Here is a 21,276-nt window from a genome sequence, read left to right as displayed (position 1 = left end):
ACAAATATTTGCAGATCCGGCATTTCCTAACTGAAAGGAAAAAACAGATGCCTGCACCGCCATCTAAACTTTACTCTATGCTGATGAACCCGACATCACAGATTAGAGCGCTGTCCACAAGCTACGACTGTATGTTGGAGAATACCCTGCCCTCTCTAACTACATACCTGCAAAAGTGGGAAAAAGACCTGAACTGCACATTCACACCCGATCAGTGGAGGGCATCCTTCTTAATTATTGGAAGCCAATCTAAATGTACCAACCACATAGAAAACGCCAGGAAATTGTTATATCGGTGGTATTTCACTCCCAGTAGATTGTCAAGGATGTTCCGCAGTTCCCCAGACACGTGCTGGAGGTGTGGAGACCCCTGTGCAGACATGCTACATATATGGTGGAGTTGTGACAGAATTAGACGTCTGTGGGAAGCCGTAGATCATCTGATGTTCCAGATTTGTGGTATACCGGTGAATCTTAATGCACAGCAGGCGTTACTCGCTATTGATTTGGACTCGTTTCCCTATGAGTTCCGTACAGTGATTGTACATATTATTGTAGCAACAAGAATCAAAATTGCTAGTTACTGGAAAAACTCCAAGTGCCCCTCACTGCCCGAGGTCGTATCACTGATCAACGAAAATTGCCTATCAGAAAAAATAATCGCCACATCTAATAATATAGCTCAATTTCAGGAAAAATGGAACAATTTGTTATCTTTCCGTTTAAATACCGTTGTTAAATAACTTTGCAGATTCGCATATAGAGAATGTGATTGGATAGTTATTGTAACGTCACCATTTCCCCTATCCTCTTCCCTTCCCTAATCGCCATAACGTTGTGTTAATTATTAAGAATTTAATGTCAATAAGATGTAATGCTCGACACAATTTGTAAATAAATAAAAATTTAGGTTTTAAAAAAGAAAACCTATCCTCATCCTGTCTAACTGATACCAGTGCACAGTTCTGTCTAACGGATGGCATTTTGGTTCTCACGAGTGATAAAAAGGTTGATAATACACAGGTGCTTCTCACAAAATTAGAGTATCATCAAAAAGTTAATTTATTTCGGTTGCGCTTTAAAAGGTCCCTTAGACTGTTTCATTAGGCTCCACAATCATGGGGAAGACTGCAGACTTGACAGATGTCCAGAAGGCAGTCATTGACACTCCACAAGGAGGGTAAGCCACAAAAGGTCATTGCTAAAGAAGCTGGCTGTTTACAGAGTGCTGTATCCAAGCATATTAATGGAAAGTGGAGTGAAAGGAAAAAGTGTGGTAGAAAAAGGTGCACAAGCAACAGGGATAACTGCAGCCTTGAAAGGATTGTTAAGAAAAGACCATTCAAAATTTGGGGGAGATTCACAAGGAGTGGACTGCTGCTGGAGTCATTGCTTCACCACACACAGACGTATCCAGGACATGGGCTACAAGTGTCACATTCCTTGTGTCAGGCCACTCATGACCAATAGACAACGCCAGAAGTGTCTTACCTGGGCGAAGGAGAAAAAGAACTGGACTGTTGTCAGTGGTCCAAGGTGTTTTCAGATGAAAGTAAATTTGCATTTCATTTGGAAATCAAGGTCCCAGAGTCTGGAGGAAGAGTGGAGAGGCCCCAATCCAAGCTGCTGGAGGTCTACTGTGAAGTTTCCACAATCAGTGATGGTTTGGGGAGCCATATAATCTGCTGGTGTAGGTCCACTGTGTTTTATCAAGACCAAAGTCAGCGCAGCCGTCTACCAGGAAATTTTAGAGCACCACATGCTTCCCTCTGGCAACAAGCTTTCTGGAGATGGAAATGTCATTCTCCAGCAGGACTTGGCACCTGTCCACACTGCCAAAAGTACCAATACCTGGTTTACAAACAGTATCTCTGTGCTTAATTGGCCAGCAAACTCGCCTGATCTTAACTCCATAGAGAATCTATGGGGTATTGTCAAGAGGAAAATGAGACACCAGACCCAACAATGCAGACGAGCTGAAGGCTGCTATCAAAGCAACCTGGGCTTCCATAACACCTCAGCAGTGCCACAGGCTGATCGCCTCCATTCCACGCCGCATTGATGCAGTAATTGATCCAAAAGGAGCCCCGACCAAGTATTGAGGGCATTTACTGAACATATATTTCAGTAGGCCAACATTACGTATTTTACAATAATTTTTCAAGCTGGTGTTATAAAGTATTCTAATTTACTGAGATAATGACTTTTGTGTTTTCAATGGCTGTAAGGCATAATCATCAACATTAACAGAAAAAAACATTTGAAATAGATCACGCTGTTTGTAATGACTATATAATATAGAAGCTTCACTGTTTTGTATTGAAGAACTGAAATAAATTAACTTTTTTATGATATTCTAATTTTGTGAGAAGCACCTGTATGCTTGGCAATGAGAAACAAGATTCCTAGCAGACCAAGAGACCTAACATCATGGAGTCCAAAGCAAGGTATGGATCCTCACCTACTGAAGCTTGCCATAGTCTGTTTTGTCGTTTAGCGGCACCTGGAAATAGGAAAATATAACCAGAAAAAACCTGAGATGTGAAAACTAGTTATTTATTATTATAGCGCCATTTATTCCATGGCGCTTTACATGTGAGGAGGGGTATACATAATAAAAACAGGTACAATAATCTCGAACAATACAAGACAACTGGTGCAGGAGGAGAGAGGACCCTGCCCGCGAGGGCTCACAATCTACAAGGGATGGGTGCCGAATAAAGCTGATAAGTTGCACTTAACCCAGGAAACTCCCGCTATCATACTGAAAGTGCATTGAAATCCGCCGTCCCATGAGCGGCTTTAGGATGCCATGAGCAGCTGCCCCTTTCCCAATCAATGCGTTTTCAATATCTACGGTTCTGTTCTTGTAGCATTATGTATTAATATAACATGGAAACGCTCACGTCTTAATTTTTTCTCTTTTACAAAAAGCTTTCTCTGTCGTCTGATTAGAATGTTTAGCAGCATCTGAGAGCAAGGAAAAAAAAAAGAGAGAATGCCCACGAAAAAGTGGGGCAGCCGCCGGCGCTAATCAGGAGCATCCTCCAGACCATTACTCTCCAAATAATTAATTTCAATATATCTCCAAACTCTTGTATCGTAAAGATCCTCTGAGCGGTCGTCATTTCGGAAGCAGAGAATCCGCTGCCGAACTACTACGGTCTTCTCTACTCGGCCCGAATTCCACTAAGCTGGATGGATACAGTCTTTACTTATTATGAAGTTTACCATTATGTAAGAAACCTTTATGTACAGAAAGCCTATATTCATCAAGGGCGTAGATACGAGGGGGTACCCCCCAAAAAAGGAGAATTATTTTCTGTAGGCAAGTGGGTTGGCCATGCTGCCCTCTCCCGCTAGGTACGCTTAGTAGACACTCTCCCCTGCTCCGTTGGCCAAATAGCATTCCTGAGAAACCATCGAAGCGGACAGCGATTGTTTTCTTAAGCCCCTCCCAAAGATTTTATGATGGCAAACTTTAACCCCTTTACCCCCAAGGGTGGTTTGCACGTTAATGACCGGGCCAATTTTTACAATTCTGACCACTGTCCCTTTATGAGGTTATAACTCTGGAACGCTTCAACGGATCCCAGTAATTCTGACATGTTTTCACGTGACATATTGTACTTCATGTTAGTGGTAACATTTCTTTGATATTACCTGCGTTATTTGTGAAAAAAAATCGAAATATTGCAAAAATTTTGAAAATTTCACAATTTTCCAACTTTTAATTTTTATGCCCTTAAATCACAGTTATGTCACACAAAATACTTAATAAGTAACATTTCCCACATGTATACTTTACATCAGCACAATTTTGGAATCAAAATTTTTTTTGTGTTAGGGAGTTATAAAGGTTAAAAGTTGACCAGCAATTTCTCATTTTTACAACACCATTTTTTTAGGAACATCACCACATTTGAAGTCATTTTGAGGAGTCTATATGATAGAAAATACCCAAGTGTGACACCATTCTAAAAACTGCACCCCTCAAGGTGCTCAAAACCACATTCAAGAAGTTTATTAACCCTTCAGGTATTTCACAGGAATTTTTGGAATGCTTAAAAAAAATTAAAAAAAACTGAACATTTAACTTTTTTTTCACAAAAAATTTACTTTAGCTCCAATTTGTTTTATTTTCCCACGGGTAACAGAAGAAATTGGGCCCCAAAAAGTGTTATGCAATTTGTCCTGAGTATGCCAATATCCCATATGTGGGGATAAACAACTGTTTGGGTGCATAGCAGAGCTCGGAAGGGAAGGAGCGCCGTTTGACTTTTCAATGCAAAATTGACACGACTTGAGATGGAAAGCCATGTCGCGTTTGCAGAGCCCCTGATGTGCCTAAATTGAAACCCCCCACAAGTGACACCATTTTGGAAAGTAGACCCCCCCCAAGGAACTTATCTAGATGTGTTGTGAGAACTTTGAACCCCCAAGTGTTTCACTACAGTTTATAACGCAGAGCCGTGAAAATAAAAAAATCATTTTTTTTCCACAAAATTTTTTTTAGACACCAGTTTTGTATTTTCCCAAGGGTAACAGGAGGAATTGGACACCAAAAGTTGTTCTCCAATTTGTCCTGAGTACATTTATACCCCATATGTGGGGGGGAACCCCTTGTTTTGGCGCATGGGAGAGCTCAGAAGAGAAGGAGCACTATTTTACTTTTTCAACGCAGAATTGGCTGGAATTGAGATCAGACGCCATGTCGTGTTTGGAGAGCCCCTGATGTGCCTAAACAGTGGAAACCACCCCGATTCTAACTGAAACCCTAACCGAAACACACCCCTAACCCTAATCCCAACCCTATCCATAACCCTAACCCGAACATGCCCCTAACCCTAATCCCAACCACACCCCTAACCCTAAACCCAACCCTAACCCTAATCCCAACCATAACCCTAACCACACCCCTAACCCTGACACACCCCTAACCCTAATCTCAACCGTAAATGTAATCCAAACCCTAACCCTAACTTTAGCCCCAACCCTAACTGTAGCCCCAGCCCTAACCCTAACTTTAGCCCTAACCCTAACTTTAGCCCTAACCCTAACTTTAGCCCTAACCCTAACGAGAAAATGGAAATAAATACATTTTTAAAATTTTATTATATTTCCCTAACTAAGCGGGTGATGAAGGGGCTTTGATTTATTTATAGCGGGTTTTTTAGCGGATATTTATGATTGGCAGCTGTCACACAAAAAAGACTCTTTCTATTGCAAAAAAATGTTTTTGCGTCTCCACATTTTGAGAGCTATAATTTTTCCATATTTTGGTCCACAGAGTCATGTGAGGTCTTGTTTTTTTGCGGGACGAATTGATGTTTTTATTGGTACCATTTTCGGGCACGTGCCATTTTTTGATCGCTTTTTATTCCAATTTTTGTGAGGCAGGATGAACAGAAACCAGCAATTCGTGAATTTCTTTTTGGGGGAGGGGGAGCGTTTATACCGTTCCACGTTTCATAAAATTGTTAAAGCAGTTTTATTCTTCGGGTCAGAACGATTACAGCGATACCTAATTTATATCTTTTTTTTATGCTTTGGCGCTTTTATACGATAAAATCTATTTTATATAAAAAATAATTATTTTTGCATCGCTATATTCTGAGGACTATAACTTTTTTATTTTTTGCTGATGATGTTGTATGGTGGCTCGTTTTTGCAGGGCAAGATGATGATTTCACTGGTACCATGTTTATTTATATGCGTCTTTTTGATCGCGTGTTATTCCACTTTTTGTTCGGCAGTATGATAATAAAGCGTTTTTTGCCTCTTTTTTTACAGTGATCACTGAAGGTTAAACTTGTGGGACAGTTTTATAGGTCGGGTCGTTACGGACGTGGCGATACTAAATATGTGTACTTTTATTGTTTTCTTGTTTTTTATTATTTAGATAAAGAAATTTATTGGAACAATATATATATTTTTTCATTATTTAGGATTTTTTTTACTTTGTCCCAGAGTGGGACATCATGCTATAGTGTCAGATCACTGATCGGACACTTTGCAAAGCACTGTGTCAGATCAGCGATCTGACAGGGAGTGCTCCAGGCTTGCAGACGCCTGATCTGAGCAGGCCCTTGCAAGCCACCTCCCTGCAGGACCCGGAAGGATTCCCGTGGCCATTTTGGATCACATCGCGTTGTTCCAAGGGTCTCAGGGAGCCCCCTCCCTGCGTGACGCTTCCCTCATGTTTGATCGCAGTGTTCCGGGGGTTAATGTGCCGGGAGCGGTCCGTGACCCCTCCTGGCACATAGTGCCTGATGTCAGCTGTAATAATCAGCTGACATCCAGGGCCGATCGCCTATGATGTACTATTGCGTCCATGGGAAGTAGGGCCCGGGTCACATGGACGGAATAGTACGTCTAATGGCAGAAAGGGGTTAAGGAACAACTTGCCAACACCAAATTTTGTTTCCTGGTAAAGAGAACAGTGGCAGAAACTGTTTCAATGCTTTGGGAACCTTATGAGAAGGAAGTTCTAAGCCGGGTAAGAATTGCAAGTGGTTTGCCCGGTTCAGAAGTGGCCAAACGTCACAAAGTTGAACCCCTTAAAGGGAACCTGTCACCCGCAAAATCGAAGGTGAGCCAAGCCCACCGGTATCAGGGGCTTATCTACAGGATTCTGAAATGCTGTAGATAAGCCCCGGATGTATCCTGAAAGATGAGAAAAAGAGGTTAGATTATACTCACCTGGGGTGGCGGTCCGGTCTGATGGGCGTCACGGTCCGGGGCCTCCCATCTTCATAGGACGACGTCCTCTTCGGATCTTCACGCTGCGGCTCTAGCGCACACGTACTTTGTCTGCCCTGTTGAGGGCAGAGCAAAGTACTGCAGTGTGCAGGCGCCAGGAAAGGTCAGAGGCCCAACGCCTGCGCATTGCAGTACTTTGCTCTGCCCTCAACAGGGCAGACAAAGTACGCTTGCGCCGAAGCCGCAGCGTGGCTGAAGCCGCAGCGTGAAGACAAGAAGAGGACGATGTCCTATGAAGATGGGAGGCGCTGGACCGGACCGCGACGCCCATCGGACCTCCCATCCCCCCCCCCCGGTTAGTATAATCTAACCTCTTTTTCTCATCTTTCAGGTAACAAAAAAAAAAAAAAAGGTACGACAAGTGAAATCAAATTTCAAGTTGATTACGTTTTTTGTTTTTTTTTTACATCGAGTCGTATAACAGCATTAGATAAATATAAAACATGTTTCGACCAGTTGGGAGAAGTGCATGGCATCTAATGGGCAGTAATTTGAAGGGGATTAATGTTTTCAAAAAGTTATTTTAAATAATAATAAATAAAAAATAAAGAAAAAGTTCTTCGGATTTTTTGGATGCCCCCTCGTATACGGACACTCCAGAATTCTTTGGAGACTGTTGGAAATCACATGGCTGTGTATTTCTTGGTTTTTGCCAGACGCTGATCAAATCTCAAAACCTTCTAAATTGGCATTAGAGCAGCACTTACACTAGCAAATTGGCCCGTGTCGGATTACCGAAGCTTGGCCATAATCAAACCATGGTCTCCTGCACATGGCCTTACAGTTCCTCAGTTAAATTAGCGCAAGTCACTGTTTTTTTCCCTAACACAATCCTGTACTATCCGCACATGTACACCCCATAGGTCCTTACCTCCGGAAGGCTTGGGCTGGTTGGCATTTGTCTTCTGTTGCTTCTGTGGATTCTTCACTGCACCTACTGACAATGAAGAATGGGATTAGGGCAGTCCAGAAGCTTGTAGGTGGCGGTGTATGCAGCGTGGGCTTTATATGTTACAGAGGAAAGAAAAGAATGAGTAGGACATGTCTTTGTAAGAAAGCCTGCTGAACATTTCATGAATATGAAGGTGTCCTGACTCTCCAACGATGGCAGATGCCTCCCAAAAAAGATCGGACGTGTTTGAATTAAATATGACTTATCCTTCAGGCTAGGGCTACACGGCAGCATTGAGATTACAGCAATGTAAAGTAATACGTTTCGTATGGAGTCGAACTGATACAGAATCACAACTGTTCCCGTGTGTCTGATCTTCTGTCGCTGGTGGCAAGTGACACTTGCCATAGATTTTGATGCATGTTGCATGCGACTTGGCTTTTTTTTTTTTTTTTTTTTAACAGCAAAATTGAAGCTCGAAAATAGTTGCACCACAGCAAGTATCAGACAAGTTGCCTAGATGATTTTGGTTTTGCAACTTGTCTGACAACTGCTGCCGCAGAGTAGCTCCAGGCTTTGTCCAAAATATCTGTCAATTCCCTTCTCCTCTGCCTTCATCCATGATCGATCTAGGGGAGTCAGGACGAATAGCTGTCAGTCTGTTCTGACAGACTGGAGAAAAAAAAAAACGTGTATGTTCACAGCAGTCAACAAAAGTGGGTCAGTCTTCTACTGGAGAAGAAAACTGTAAAGTGCTAATGGCTGCAAAAAAAAAAAAAAAAAAGGTAAAGGCTAAAACATAACTCGCTTCCGCTGCTTTTTTGTTACTATCGAAACAACCCACATGCGCTAGTGAGGTGGTGGACGAGGCTCTTCCTTTAGGAGACCAGCATTCAACCATGATCATGCATTACACTGCTACAAGGAACATCATGTAATGCTTCATCATGTAATGCTTCATCTAAATAGCATCGCCCTCCTGTGATGCCAGCTGATTATTGGCGGGTCCAGCAGTCGGGCTTGTAGATGAGGGATAATAAAGGGTGAACTTAGTTGTCCATGGAACGCAGTCCATAGACCGGCCACATCAATATATAACAGGCTGTCGAGTTCAGGTCAGGAGATCCAAGGTCGATCCATGGACTGTGCTCCACGGACAACTAGATTCCCCATTATCCCTCACCTGCAAACCCGACTGCTAGACCCACCAAGAATCAGCTGGCATCACAGGAGGGAGACCCATGGCCAGTCTGTGTGTCACAGTCCGTAGTCGGACATCTCCCAAAATGTAGAAAAGATTATTGCACAAGTGTCTGGGATAACAGAGGATCCAAACAATGAATAATAAAATGTTCTTATAGACATTTTCAATTTAGAAATATTTGTAATCCCTTTACTTGCCTGCAGCGCTGACGTCATGTCGCCAGTACTACAGTCAGTGAGTGACCTCAGGGCTCTGCCTGAATAGACAACACGAGCCGCTCAGATCACATAACCGATTGCCTGCAGCGCTGACGTCATGTTGCCAGTACTAGTCAGTAAGTGACCTCAGTGGTTCTGCCTTAATATACAGCATGAGCCGCTCAGATCACATCACCGATTGCCTGCAGCGCTAACGTCATGTCGACAATGCTACAGTCAGTGAGTGACCTCAGTGGCTCTGCCGAAATAGACGGCACGAGCTGCTGAGCTCACATCACTGATATGTCGACAATGCTACAGTCAGTGAGCTGCCTGAGTACACAGCATGAATCGCTCAGCTCAGCTCACATAACTGATTGTCTGCAGTGCTGTCAAAGGCAGGCAGTAAAGAACACCTGGAGCAGAGACTCATTGCTGGACAAGGGGAGGTAGAGCAAGGAAGAAAGTTTTGCTGCACCTGGGCACGAGTGTTTTCTGAAATAAAAAAACCCTTTAAATGTCTCCGCTTGCTGCAATTGAATCATGCATCGCTTATAGGCAGAGGCAGAAATCCCGTCCTGATCACGCCTGACAATGGTGCGCAGCTCATCAGCATCTTGGTTCTCGTGTGAGGAATGGGCAAATGCAAGAAAAACGAAAGACTAGATTCCCAGGATCCCCAGAGAACTAATATTAAGATGGCAGAAACAATGTATAGATCCTCACCTCCTGAAGTCTGCGGTTGTTGATTAATGGCAGGACCTGGAAGGGGAGAAAAAAAAGAAGTTTTTTTCAGAGCCCATGACAGCACCACGAGAGAGGGGATCTGCCCTTCAGGGACAGGAAACATACAGATACAAAAGGGCAGCACCTCTCCCACGCATCAGTTGGATTACAGCAGAGCCCAAGAGGACCTCTATGGTTAATGGCAGAAATATATACAATACTCTAACACCGAACAATTTCACACACGTGAAAACTTATAAGAGTAAGAAGTACACACCCACACATGAAAGGAGGGAATCTAAGGGTGCTGTCGTGGGCTCCGATAAATACCATTACTGGTACTAACAGACTTTATACGGTCTCTCATGACAGCACCACAAGAGAATTACAGAGAGGTAATTTTTCTTGGAGGGACCACAGGCTGCAGCACCGTTCTACTGAAGGTGAGATCTGAGGAGGCACCCATATCCAACCTATAATGATTATAAAAGGTGGAAGGACAATGTAGCTGCCTTACAGATCTGGTCGATTGAGACCTCCGACGACCTCTCCACCCATGAGGTTGCCATGGCTCAAGTCGAATGCGCCCTTAGCCCCTCCGGTGCCGGCCTGCCACTCGATGTACATGCTAAAGAAATAGCCTCCCTAATCCACCTAGCTAAAGCACTCTGACACCCTATGACCCTTCCTGATGCCCTGGAAGGACACAAACAAGGCATTATCCTTCTTCCAAGGATTAGTAACCAATTGATACTCTAGCACGCACCTCCTATCGTCTAAAGTATGGAGCTTCCTTTCTTTCTGGTTAGTAGGCTTGGGGAGGAAAGAAGGGAGAACTATCTCCTGCGACCTGTGGAATCTGGAGGCTACCTTGGGCAAGTAAGTTGGATCTGGCCTAAGAACCACCCTGTCATCCAGGAACTGTTTATATGGAGGAAGTCTAGAAAGAGCCTGGAATTCACCCTCCACACTGATGTTAATGCGAAGGCTACCTTAAGGGAGAGCACTTTAACCGAAGCTGAGATAATGAGCACAAACGGGGGCTCAGTCATGGCCGTGAGAACCAATTTCAAGTCCCGAGGCATAACTCTTTATAAAAAGGCCTACATCTGCTCAACGCTTTAATAAATCTGGCCACCCAATAATTACCTGCGATGTCGCAGCTAAATATGGCCCCCAGGGCTGACACTTGCACCTTAAGGGTACTTGTGGAACGACCCATTTTAAGACTTTTTGAAGGAACTCCAGAATCTAACTTATTGGCACCCCCTCCCCAGCTCTAAATTCTGAGGTAGCTAAAAATTTCCTCCAGGTTCTGGCGTAGGTCCTGGTCTTAATTATCTTCCTACTCTTTAGGAGAGTGTCTATTAAATTGGGAGAGAATCCTTTATCCCTCAGTAACGACCTTTTCAAATTCCACGCCGTCAGGTGAAGCCCCACTTGTGGATGGTAGACACTGGACCCTGGGAGAAGAGATCCAGATGCTCCGGTAGCACCCATGGATCGGAGACCGACATGGTCCTTAGCCATGAGAACTCCGCCCTCCTCGGGGAAAAAGGGGCAATTACTACAACCCTTGCCCTGTCCTCCCTGATCTTCCTCACCACTAGAGGCAAAAGGGCTAAGGGGGGAAAGGCCCACCCCAGGTTGAAGTCCCACTTTATCAAGAAGGAATCTACCACCAGCGATTTCTCTCTGGGGTCGAGAGAACAGAACAGTTTCACTTTTCTGTTCTTCTTGGTGCAAAGAGGTCTACGTCCGGCTGACCCCACATCTGTACAATCTGGTCGAAGACTGCGTTTTTCAGCGTCCATTCTCCCTGCCTTAGTAGGTTGCGGCTCAAAAAATCTGCCCTGATGTTGTCCTTTCCTCTTATGTGCAGTGCTATTAAAGATAGAAAATGCTCCTCTGCTATTTTGAAAAGCCGCTCTGTCACCTCCATTAGGGGTCTGGATCGAGTTCCACAATGGCGATTGATGTAGGCCACCGCAACCTGATTGTCGGAGAGGATCCTTACGTGATAACCCTGCAGGTAGATAAGGAGCCCCGTAACTGCCAGTTCTACTGCCGTTAGCTCTTTCAGGTTAGATGAACTTTCTAACTGTTGATCCCATAGGCTCTGGACTACAACCTCCCCCTTATGTGCCTCCCAACCACTAGGGCTAGCGTCCGTGGTGATCACCCGGGTTGTGTGATTTTCCCAGGGAACCCCCCTGGACAGGTTATCCCGAGTCTAACCACCACAGGGAACGTATAGAAGCCGGGGACAAGGTCAGCAGTCACTGCAGGTACCCCCTAAGGGCCCTATAATTAACCAACACGTCCCATTGTAAGGTTCTCATATGAAGCTGTGCCCACCGGACCTCTGGAATGCAGGAGGTTAGCGAACCCAACAGGGACATAGCCTGCCTAAGGCACATAGTGGGTTGGTTTGATGCTCTAAACACCTGGTGCTGAAGGTGAATCAACTTATCAGGTGGCAGACGACACTCCTGTCTTTCTGAGTCCAGAATGAGCCCCAGAAACTGCTGCACCTAAGGGTTGTAGCCGAGAATTTTTAAATGTTCAGTAGCCACCGCACGCATTCCAGAGTGGACATTGTCCTCTCTACCTGAACTAAGCAATGCTCTGTGGATCTGCCTACAATAAGAAAGTCATCCAGGTAGGGAATAATCAGGACGTTGGTTTTGCACAAGTGGGCCATGACATCGGGAACTACTTTTGTAAACAAGCAAGACCAAAGGGGAGAGGTCCAAATTGAAAATGTCTAACCGCGTTCCCCATGAGGAACCACTGGTGATCTGCATGAAGGCACGTGGTAGTAGGCATCTTTTAGATCCAACACCGCCATAAAACAGTTTTCAAAAAATAGTTTTATTGCCGAACCAATCGATTCCATCTTGAAATGGCGCACTACCAAGAACCCATTTAGAGCTCTAAGATTAATGATAATCCTGAAGGAGCCATCCGGTTTCCGAATCAGAAGGGGGGGGAATGGGGTAGTACAATCCTCAAACCCCTCCACCGGGACCTTCTTATGGCATAGCTCCTGGACCTCAGCCTCCTGGGCAGCCTGTTCTGAGGGGGACGACTGGGGAGGGGTTACCATGAATTCGCCCTGCGGGATAGCGGACAATTCCAATCTGAGCCCTGATGATATCAGGCTATGCTCCCAGTCACTATTGGTAATCCGTGACCAGGCTGGATAGAAGGCCGACAGTTTACCCCCTACGGGTCTGACAGTGATTGGGGTGGTTTCTTATGCTCTCAGAATGAGCCACCAAACATGAACCCTGTACCTCTTTTCTTTCTCTCATTCCACTTGGCTCGGTCCCTGGAAGGCTAATGACTGAACCTTCTTCTACTTGAAGGGACGCCAATAGGAAGGGGTGCTGATAGGAAGGGGTCGACAAGGTGGGGAGCTTCTTTTTATCGTCCCCTGCCTTCTCTACAAGCTCATCCAGAACCGGCGCAAAGAAGTACTCCCCTTCACAGGGTATGGAACAAAGTCTGGACCTGGCTTGAATATCCCCCGGCCAGCACATCAGCCATAATGCTCTCCGAGCTGTGTTAGAGAGGCCCGCTGCTCTAGCTGCCATCCTGACTGAATCCGCTGAGGCATCAGACAAAAATGCTGCGGCCCCCTGGATCACCAGTAAAGTGCATAAAACAGGATTTTTGGTTGCTTACCGTAAAATCTGTTTCGCGGAGCCTTCATTGGGGGACACAGGAACCATGGGTGTATGCTGCTGCCACTAGGAGGCTGACACTATGCAAATAAAAAAAGTTAGCTCCTCCTCTGCAGTATACACCCCACCGACAGGAAGTAGGATATTCAGTTAGTGATAAAGCAGTAGGAGAATCAACGTGTAAAAGAGAAAGAATAATATAATAATAATAAACTTTATATAGCGCCAACAAATTTCACAGCGCTCCACAGATTAACAGTTTCAAACACTCAAAGAGTGTTCAAAGAACTCAAACGTAAACAGTAAACAGAGCTGTTCAACTTGGGAGGGAGCTGTGTCCCCCAATGAAGGCTCCGAGAAACAGATTTTACGGTAAGCAACCAAAAATCCTGTTTTCTCCATCGCCTTTCATTGGGGGACACAGGAACCATGGGATGTCCCAAAGCAGTCCCTGGGGTGGGAAAAACAGACTTCCATCAGGTCAGAGGACTCACCACTGCCGCCTGCAGGATCCTTCTGCCCAGGCTGGCGTCCGCCGAAGCATAGGTATGGACCTTGTAAAATTTGGCGAATGTGTGGATGGAAGACAAAATTGCCGCTTTGCAAAGCTGTAGGGCGGAAGCCCTGTGGTGCACCGCAAAGGAGGCGCTGACCGCCCGGGTAGAGTGAGCCTTGATCCCAGGAGGGGGCACTCTGCTCTTGACCCGGTAAGCCTCCAGAATTGCCGTTCTGATCCAGCGCCTTAGAATCCGGTTGGCCTCTGCGCGTGCCATCAGGAATGACGAAGAGAGAACCCGTCTTCCGGAAAGTGGACGTTCTAGCCAGGTAGATCCTCACTGCCCTGACGAGGTCCAGCTTGTTCAACGATCGCTCCAGAGGATGAGTCGGACCTGGGCAAAAGGAAGATAGAACGATGTCCACATTGAGGTGGAAGGTGGAAGCCACCTTAGGAAGGAAAGAAGGCGGAGGCCTGAGGACCACCTTGTCCTGGTGAATGACCAAGAATGGAGGTCGGCAAGACAGTGCCGCCAACTCGGAAACGCGGCGGATAGAAGTGATGGCCACAAAAAAGGCCACCTTCCAAGATAGTGTGTCAAACAGAAATCAGTCCCAGGAGCGCTGAAGGAAACTCAGACAACATATGTCGTTTGCCACAACGCGTTTTAACGGTAAACACTGTCTTCTTCAGGTGGGAGTTTATTAATGGGAACAGGAAGGCAGTATTTAAACAATAAACAGCCAATCACAATGCTGTTTACAGATTTACAAATTTAAAGGAACATTCACTGATAAATATAATCACAAATTCAAAATATTAAAATCATGAAAACAAGTGGTTTTTTTTTTTTTAAATCTACATATATTTAAAATTTAAAACCATATGACAGATAAAAAATAATAAATAAAAGTATACACCTATATAGACAAAAAGTTACGTGTTCAATAATTACGACTCTTATCTAGCTACTTTCTCAATCATTAAGTTAAGCCCCTCAGGGGTTAATGTACCGAGCTTAAAAATCCAAAAACTCTCACGATTCACAAGACTATTAAAACGATCCGCCGCAGAGTCAGGTACATGATCAATAATTAATTTTAGCGTTTTAAGATCCTTATGGTGTGCTGTTAAAAAATGTTTTGAAAGGCTGTGCAGGAGAAAGCCATTGCGAATGTTTTGGCGATGCTTATTAAGTCTGGCGTGCATTGTTTGTATGGTTCGGCCTACATATTGTAGGCCGCACCCACATTCCAACAGGTAAACCACATATGTGGATTGGCAATTTAAATGAAAATTAATCTTGTACGAAGTGCCTGTAACATTGGATTTAAAATGAGTTACCCCATTAAGGATGGAGGTACAGCAGAGACATCTTGGGGCTTTACACTGAAAACAGCCAGGGTTCAAAGGTCCTAAGGAGGTGGAAGGATCTGGTCTCAGAGTGGTGTTGCTCGGTGCAATGAGGAAGGCCAAGATGGAAGGCAGGGAAAGGACATAGATGAAACGTGGTTGGACTCGCACCAACGGGCGTAAGCCTTCCAGGTACGATAGTAGATCCTTTAGACGAAGGCTTCCGAGCCTGGATCATGGTGAGAATCACCCAGTCCGAAAGGCCGGACGTTCTTAGAACTGCGGTATCAACAGCCACGCCGTTAAACTGAACGACCGAGAATTCGGGTGGTAGATCGGACCCTGAGACAGCAGATCGGGACTGTCTGGAAGGCACCAGGGGGCGTCCACGAGAAGATTGACGATCTCCGCAAACCAAGCTCTCCTGGGCCAATCCGGGCAATCAGAATGGCCAGCACCCCTCCGCCTTGATCCCTTTCAACAGCTTGGGAAGCAAGGGAAGAATGGGAACAGATAGGGAAGCACGAACTGCGACCAAGGAATGGCCAGATCATCGACGCCCACTGCGAGAGGGTTGCGAGACCTGGAGACGAACCGAGGAACCTCCCTGTTCATTCGGGACGCCATGAGGTCTACGTCCGGAGTCCCCCATCGAAGACAAGGCTGATGTAAGAACCCCCTGATGCAAGGACCATTCCCCTGCCGAGGGGCCCTCGCGGCTGAGAAGTCGGCGGCTCAATTGTCGACACCGGGGATAAGCACTGAGGATATCACCGGAACCGTTGCCTCTGCCCGGAGGAGGATCTTGGATACCTCAGCCAAGGAACTCAGAGTTCCCCCTGATGATTGACATCTCCGTGGCGTTGTCCGCCTAGATTCGGATAGGTAGACCCCTGAGAATCCTTTCCCAGTGGCAAAGGGAGAGAAAGATGGCCCGAATCTCGAGCACATTGATCGGCCCAGAAGACTCCTGTGCCGACCAACGACCCTGAACAGTCAGGTGGCAAAACACCACGCCCCAGCTGAGCAGGCTGGCGTCAGTCTTCACCACCTGCCAGAGAACTGGAAGAAAGGACCTGCCCTGGGAGATGAGAGGTGACGTCAGCCACCAGTTGAGGGACCGATTGACCCGGGGAGAGAGATGGATTGGACGATCCAGGGACAAGACAGACCTGTCACACTGACAGGATGGCCTGCTGAAGACGTCGTGAATGAAATAGGGCAAAGGGTGTCGCTTCCAATGTTGCTACCATCCTCCCCAGAACCTTCATGGCCGATCGGAAGGAGGGAAGCCGAGGACCCTGGAGCAAGTGTACGTCCCGACGAAGGACGGATCTCTTGCCCTCGGCAAAGGAAGACTTTGATCTGACGAGTGTCGAAGAGCATGCCCAGAAAAAAAGGAGGCACTGCGAAGGAACAAGACAGGATTTCTACTTGTTGACAAGCCACCCGAAACGGCTAGTGTCGAGGACGATGGAGAGGCTCACGCGAGCCTGAGAAAAAGGACGGAGCCTTGATGAGGATGTCGTCGAGGTACGGAAAAGGTACCAGTCCCCTGACCCTAAAGATGGCTATCAGTGCCGCCATGATCTTCATGAAAACCCTGGGAGCGGTTGCGAGACCGAACGGCAGGGCGACAAACTGAAAAGAGTCCTGGAGCACCGCAAAGCCCAGGAATCCATGATGTCCCGGGAATATCGGGACATGGAGGTAGGCGTCTTGAATATCTATGGAACACAGAAATTCCTGAGCCTCCATGGAAGAAATTACTGAATGTAGGGATTCCATCCTGAGGAGTCTCAGACGAACTCTCCTGTTCAGCAATTAGAGATCCAGAATGGGATGAACCTTCCTTCTTTTATCGGTCACATAAAGGATTGGAGTAGAAACCTGTGAACCGTGCTTTTTCTGGGACGGGAACAATTACCCCCGGCTTTGAGAAGAGAAGCAATGGTTGTGAAGAAACCCGGAACTAGAGCGGGGTCTCTTGGAGGTCGGGATTCAAAGAAACGATCCCGGGGTCGTGAAACTAACTGTATTTTGTATCCGGAGGATACAACTTCCCTGACCCATGTGCCCTCTACTGAGGAGATCCAGATGTCCCTGAGGAAGATGAGACGGCCGCCCAGCCTGGCAAGTGGGCTGGGGTCTAGTCGAGAGTCATGCCGCGTTGGATCTTCCAGTCCTAGACCTGGAAGATATACCTTGGGAGTAGCGAGAACGCCAGGAAGGAGTGGGTCTAAAAAAAAAAAAAAAAAACCCTGTTCTTCTCTGGACGTGCCTGTGGCCTCTGCTGCATAAACCCTGAAAAAGCCCGGCTGGAAAGGGACTTTTTGGAAGACAAATCCGCCTGCCAGGCCTTGAGCCAACGGTCCGACGGAAGGGAACAGCATTGTTGGAAGCCTGAGTCGCACAAGACGCAGCATCCAGGGAAGCGGAGGCCAGGTATTCACCTACAAGAGAAATCTGGCTGGCAAGCTCAGCTAGCTGTCCGCGTGGAGCCCCGTCCGGGATGCCCGGACGGAGCTGTTTGGCCCATTTGGATACTTCGCAAAGGATTCTATCATTAGAATCCTTCAGAGATGCTCCGCCAGATAGAGGAAGGACAGTGTTGGTCTCTCGACAGCCTGGAAACCCGAGGATCCACCGAGTCCAATTAGCGGTGAGCTCCGGAGAAAAGGGATATAAAACGCCAAGGCGCTTTACTCTCTGAAAGCGTCTGGCCGGATGCTCTCCTTCTCTCGTCATGATTTCCTCTAAATCAGGGTGAGGAGCGAAAACCTTTGAAGTTGGTTTAGCCTGTCTAAACTAAACCGCCTGGTCTGCGGGTTCCGTAATGGAATCTTTGATGCCACAGGTCTGATTTATCGCTCCAATGAGGTTCTGAACCATATCCCTCATGGATTTGGTTCGAATCCAGCGCCGAAATATCCTATGAAGGCGCATCAGAGAAAGCCTCGCCTGACACAGGGGAGGAGGACCGGGGGAAGCCGACCGCAGAGAAGGACCATGGGGCGAAATGGAACGGGAAAAGGACTCAGACCAGTGTTCCTGTCTGGACCTTTTGCGACCTATAACGGAAGGCTCAGAAGGAGCCTCCTGCGACCCGTTGGCTACTGCGGGGGTCTGCAGGGGCAACCTATCAACCACAGACACAAGGGTTTTAGACACCCGTGTTAGATCCGCTATGGATTGTGATAGAGAGGAAACCCAGGCTGGAGTGGAGTTTTCGCTCTGTAGCGGAACAGCGGGAGAGTCCTGGGCGGGGGTTGCTACAGGTCTGACAGAGAGAAGAAATAACAGAAGGTTAGGGGACAGAAGGGCAGAGGAGTGTCAGTCTGTGTAGCAGAGCTACTCACGACAGGCGGAGCGATCTTCGGACGGAAAGGCTGCATAGCTGCCCAGAGGAGGATCTTGATAGAAGATGCACCTCAGCGATGATCCTTAACGCAGAAATACAAACAGACAGCAGACTTCTGGGACACTGCTGTTTGGCCCCTTCAGTGCGGAACCAGCTGCAGCCGCAAGGAGTGGGGCAAGGCGTTCCTAGCGCCGAAAAAAACTTGGGGGCGCAGGAGAAAGTGGGCGGGGCTAACCGCCGTGTCACTACCGCCAGCTGTGTCCCCTAATGCGCCGAAATGAACCAGTCGGGTGGGAGAAAAGCCCGCCCGATGGAGAGAAGAAAGTGGGCGGAGTCGCGGCCGGGAGAAGCCGGGGCTTAAATTAGAAGCCGGCGACCGCCGGAGAGGGCCGCGGAGACGGCGGACGTGCAGCCAGGAAGTGGCGCGGCCGCCCGCAAGATGGCCGCGCCAGGACAGAAAGGAGCGCGGCCGCAGGAAAAGGCAGCGCGGCTGCCTGCAAGCTCGCTGCAACGGCCCCACAGAAAAGCGCGGTCGCCGGTGGAAAACGGCGCGGCTGTGTGCGCACCAGAGAGGGAGGAGCGGCCGCTGCAAAAAACAGCACGGGTGCCAGTAGGGCCGCCGCACCACCCAGAGCAAGGAGCGGCCGCAGCAAAAGGGGGCTGTGCGGCTGCCTAGACAGTGCAGCGCGGCCGCCGCGCGAGGAGACATGCGCGCCGCCGCGCCAGAAAGGAGCGGCCACAGTAAAATTAAGCGTGGCTGCCAGAAGGGCCGCCGCGCCACTCGGCTAAAGGAACGGCCGCAGCAAAAAAGTGGCTGTGCGGCTGCCGAGACGGTGCGGGGGAAGCAGAGCGGCCGCCGTGCGAAGGGGCGGCCGCCGCAAAATTCAACACGGCAGCCAGAAGGGCTTCCGCACCACTCGGGGACAGGAGCGGCAGCAGCAAAAAAGGTAGTGCGGTCACCGCGCAAAGGAGAAACGACTCCTCCCATGCCACCCCGAGAAGGACCCAGAGGAAGGGGAGCGGGTATTATCACCTAAACATCCCACGCCGTCTGTTACTAACCTCAAACCGGTGAAGGTATCAGACATCCAGGGAGCTATGATGGACGTCCTCGTCTCCTCCAACCGACAGGCTCTGGTGGGCGAGTGGGTGGGGGACGGAGCCAGGACCGGACTTCTGAGCACGCTTGTGTGCTAGGATCATGGTCCTGCTGTCGGATCTATGAGGATACGGGGTGGCAGTACACGCCGTACTCATAGTCCGCATTGTGGGACTACAGGTGTGACTGTTCACCCTGTATCCCTCCGGAAAACCTGAAAGAAAACGACGCACATTGAGGTAGATAAGGGTCTAATGAAAGACTCGTGTCCACCTCCTACTGACACTAAGCTAAACTGAATATCCTACTTCCTGTCGGTGGGGTGTATACTGCAGAGGAGGAGCTAACTTTTTTATTTGCATAGTGTCAGCCTCCTAGTGGCAGCAGCATACACCCATGGTTCCTGTGTCCCCCAATGAAAGGCGATGGAGAAAATGGTCTCACGAGAAGCCCCCCTTTCAACCGAGTCTCTAGCTGGTCCAGCCAGACCATCATTGACCTGGCCTTACACGTGGATGCCACTGCTGGTCTCAGGGATCCTGCCGACATCTCCGATGCCCTCTTAAGGAACGTGTCTGCCTTCTTATCCAGAGGGTCCTTTAGGGTCCCCAGGTTCTCAAAGGGCAATGAGGATTTTTTTGATGCTTTGACCACCTCCACATCCAGCTTTGGTGCTTATCCCAAGTATTTACTACAAGATCCTCAAAGGGGTATCTTCGTTTAAACGCTGGGGGCAGGGACCACCTCTTCTCCAGCCTGTTCCACTCCCAGTGTACCAGAGACTGAATCTTTTCATTTAAGAGGAAAGACCTGCACTTCCTCTGATCTAGCCCCGCAAACATGACGCCCTGAACCGAACGTTACAGCCGGGACTCTACTACCCCTATAGTGCCCCTGACCGCTTTCACTAACTTGTCCACACGATCTAAGGGAAAACAAAAGCGGCCAGAGTCCTCTTCCAAAGAAGAGGAAGATGAAGGAGATGAGCCAGGAGTCCTCATTCCCAATATAGTCAATAGGGGAGTCTGAATCAGGAAAGCTTGCTTTACGTCCTTTCCCTTTCCTCTTGGAACCCTCTCCCTGGGATAGGGACTTCATGGACTCCCTTACTTCCTCTCTAATAATCTCCTTCAGGCTTGCGGCGAAGTTAGGCTTCTCTTCTGCTACGTGGGGGCAGCAAGCATGAGGTTATGTACCCTACCCCCACTGCGGTGAAGCCTCACTGTCTGCTGGACACAGGGCTGACAATCTTTTTTTTCCGGCAAGGGGGATCTGCAAAGGGCACATTCCTTGTGTTTCGACTTCCCTGTACACTTCTTTCCCTGGCAGAACAAGAGAAATAAGGGGAAGACTGCATCACTGAGTGAACATTCACGAAGATCACTCACCAGTGTTGCAGTAAGTAGGTACGGGATTATGAGGGGGGCACATCTCAGCCGACGCCGCTGACTCATCCACTCTGGAGGAGCTACTGCGGCTGGAAAGACCAATTGCCTG

General features: G+C 47.6%; 1 protein-coding gene across 3 annotated transcripts in view; it reads right to left on the bottom strand.

Annotated features, from left to right (window-relative positions):
- The window catches only part of LOC138677027 (DBIRD complex subunit ZNF326-like), a 55,934-nt gene that overhangs the window by 21,412 nt on the left and 13,246 nt on the right, over positions 1-21,276 (bottom strand). The window contains exons 5-7 of one of the 3 annotated variants that reach the window (XM_069766828.1): positions 9,782-9,817; positions 7,634-7,699; positions 2,462-2,503 (exon numbers count right to left, since the gene is read on the bottom strand). In XM_069766828.1, coding sequence (XP_069622929.1) covers positions 2,462-2,503; positions 7,634-7,699; positions 9,782-9,817 — 144 coding nt within the window. The remainder of the gene's footprint in view (positions 1-2,461; positions 2,504-7,633; positions 7,700-9,781; positions 9,818-21,276) is intronic. The other 2 variants (XM_069766829.1, XM_069766830.1) reach the window with 2 other exon arrangements.

The sequence above is a fragment of the Ranitomeya imitator genome, chromosome 4, assembly GCF_032444005.1.
Source record: "Ranitomeya imitator isolate aRanImi1 chromosome 4, aRanImi1.pri, whole genome shotgun sequence".
Lineage (NCBI taxonomy): Eukaryota > Metazoa > Chordata > Amphibia > Anura > Dendrobatidae > Ranitomeya > Ranitomeya imitator.
Note: the sequence above shows the minus strand (reverse complement) of the source record. Positions and strands in the feature narration are given on the sequence as shown.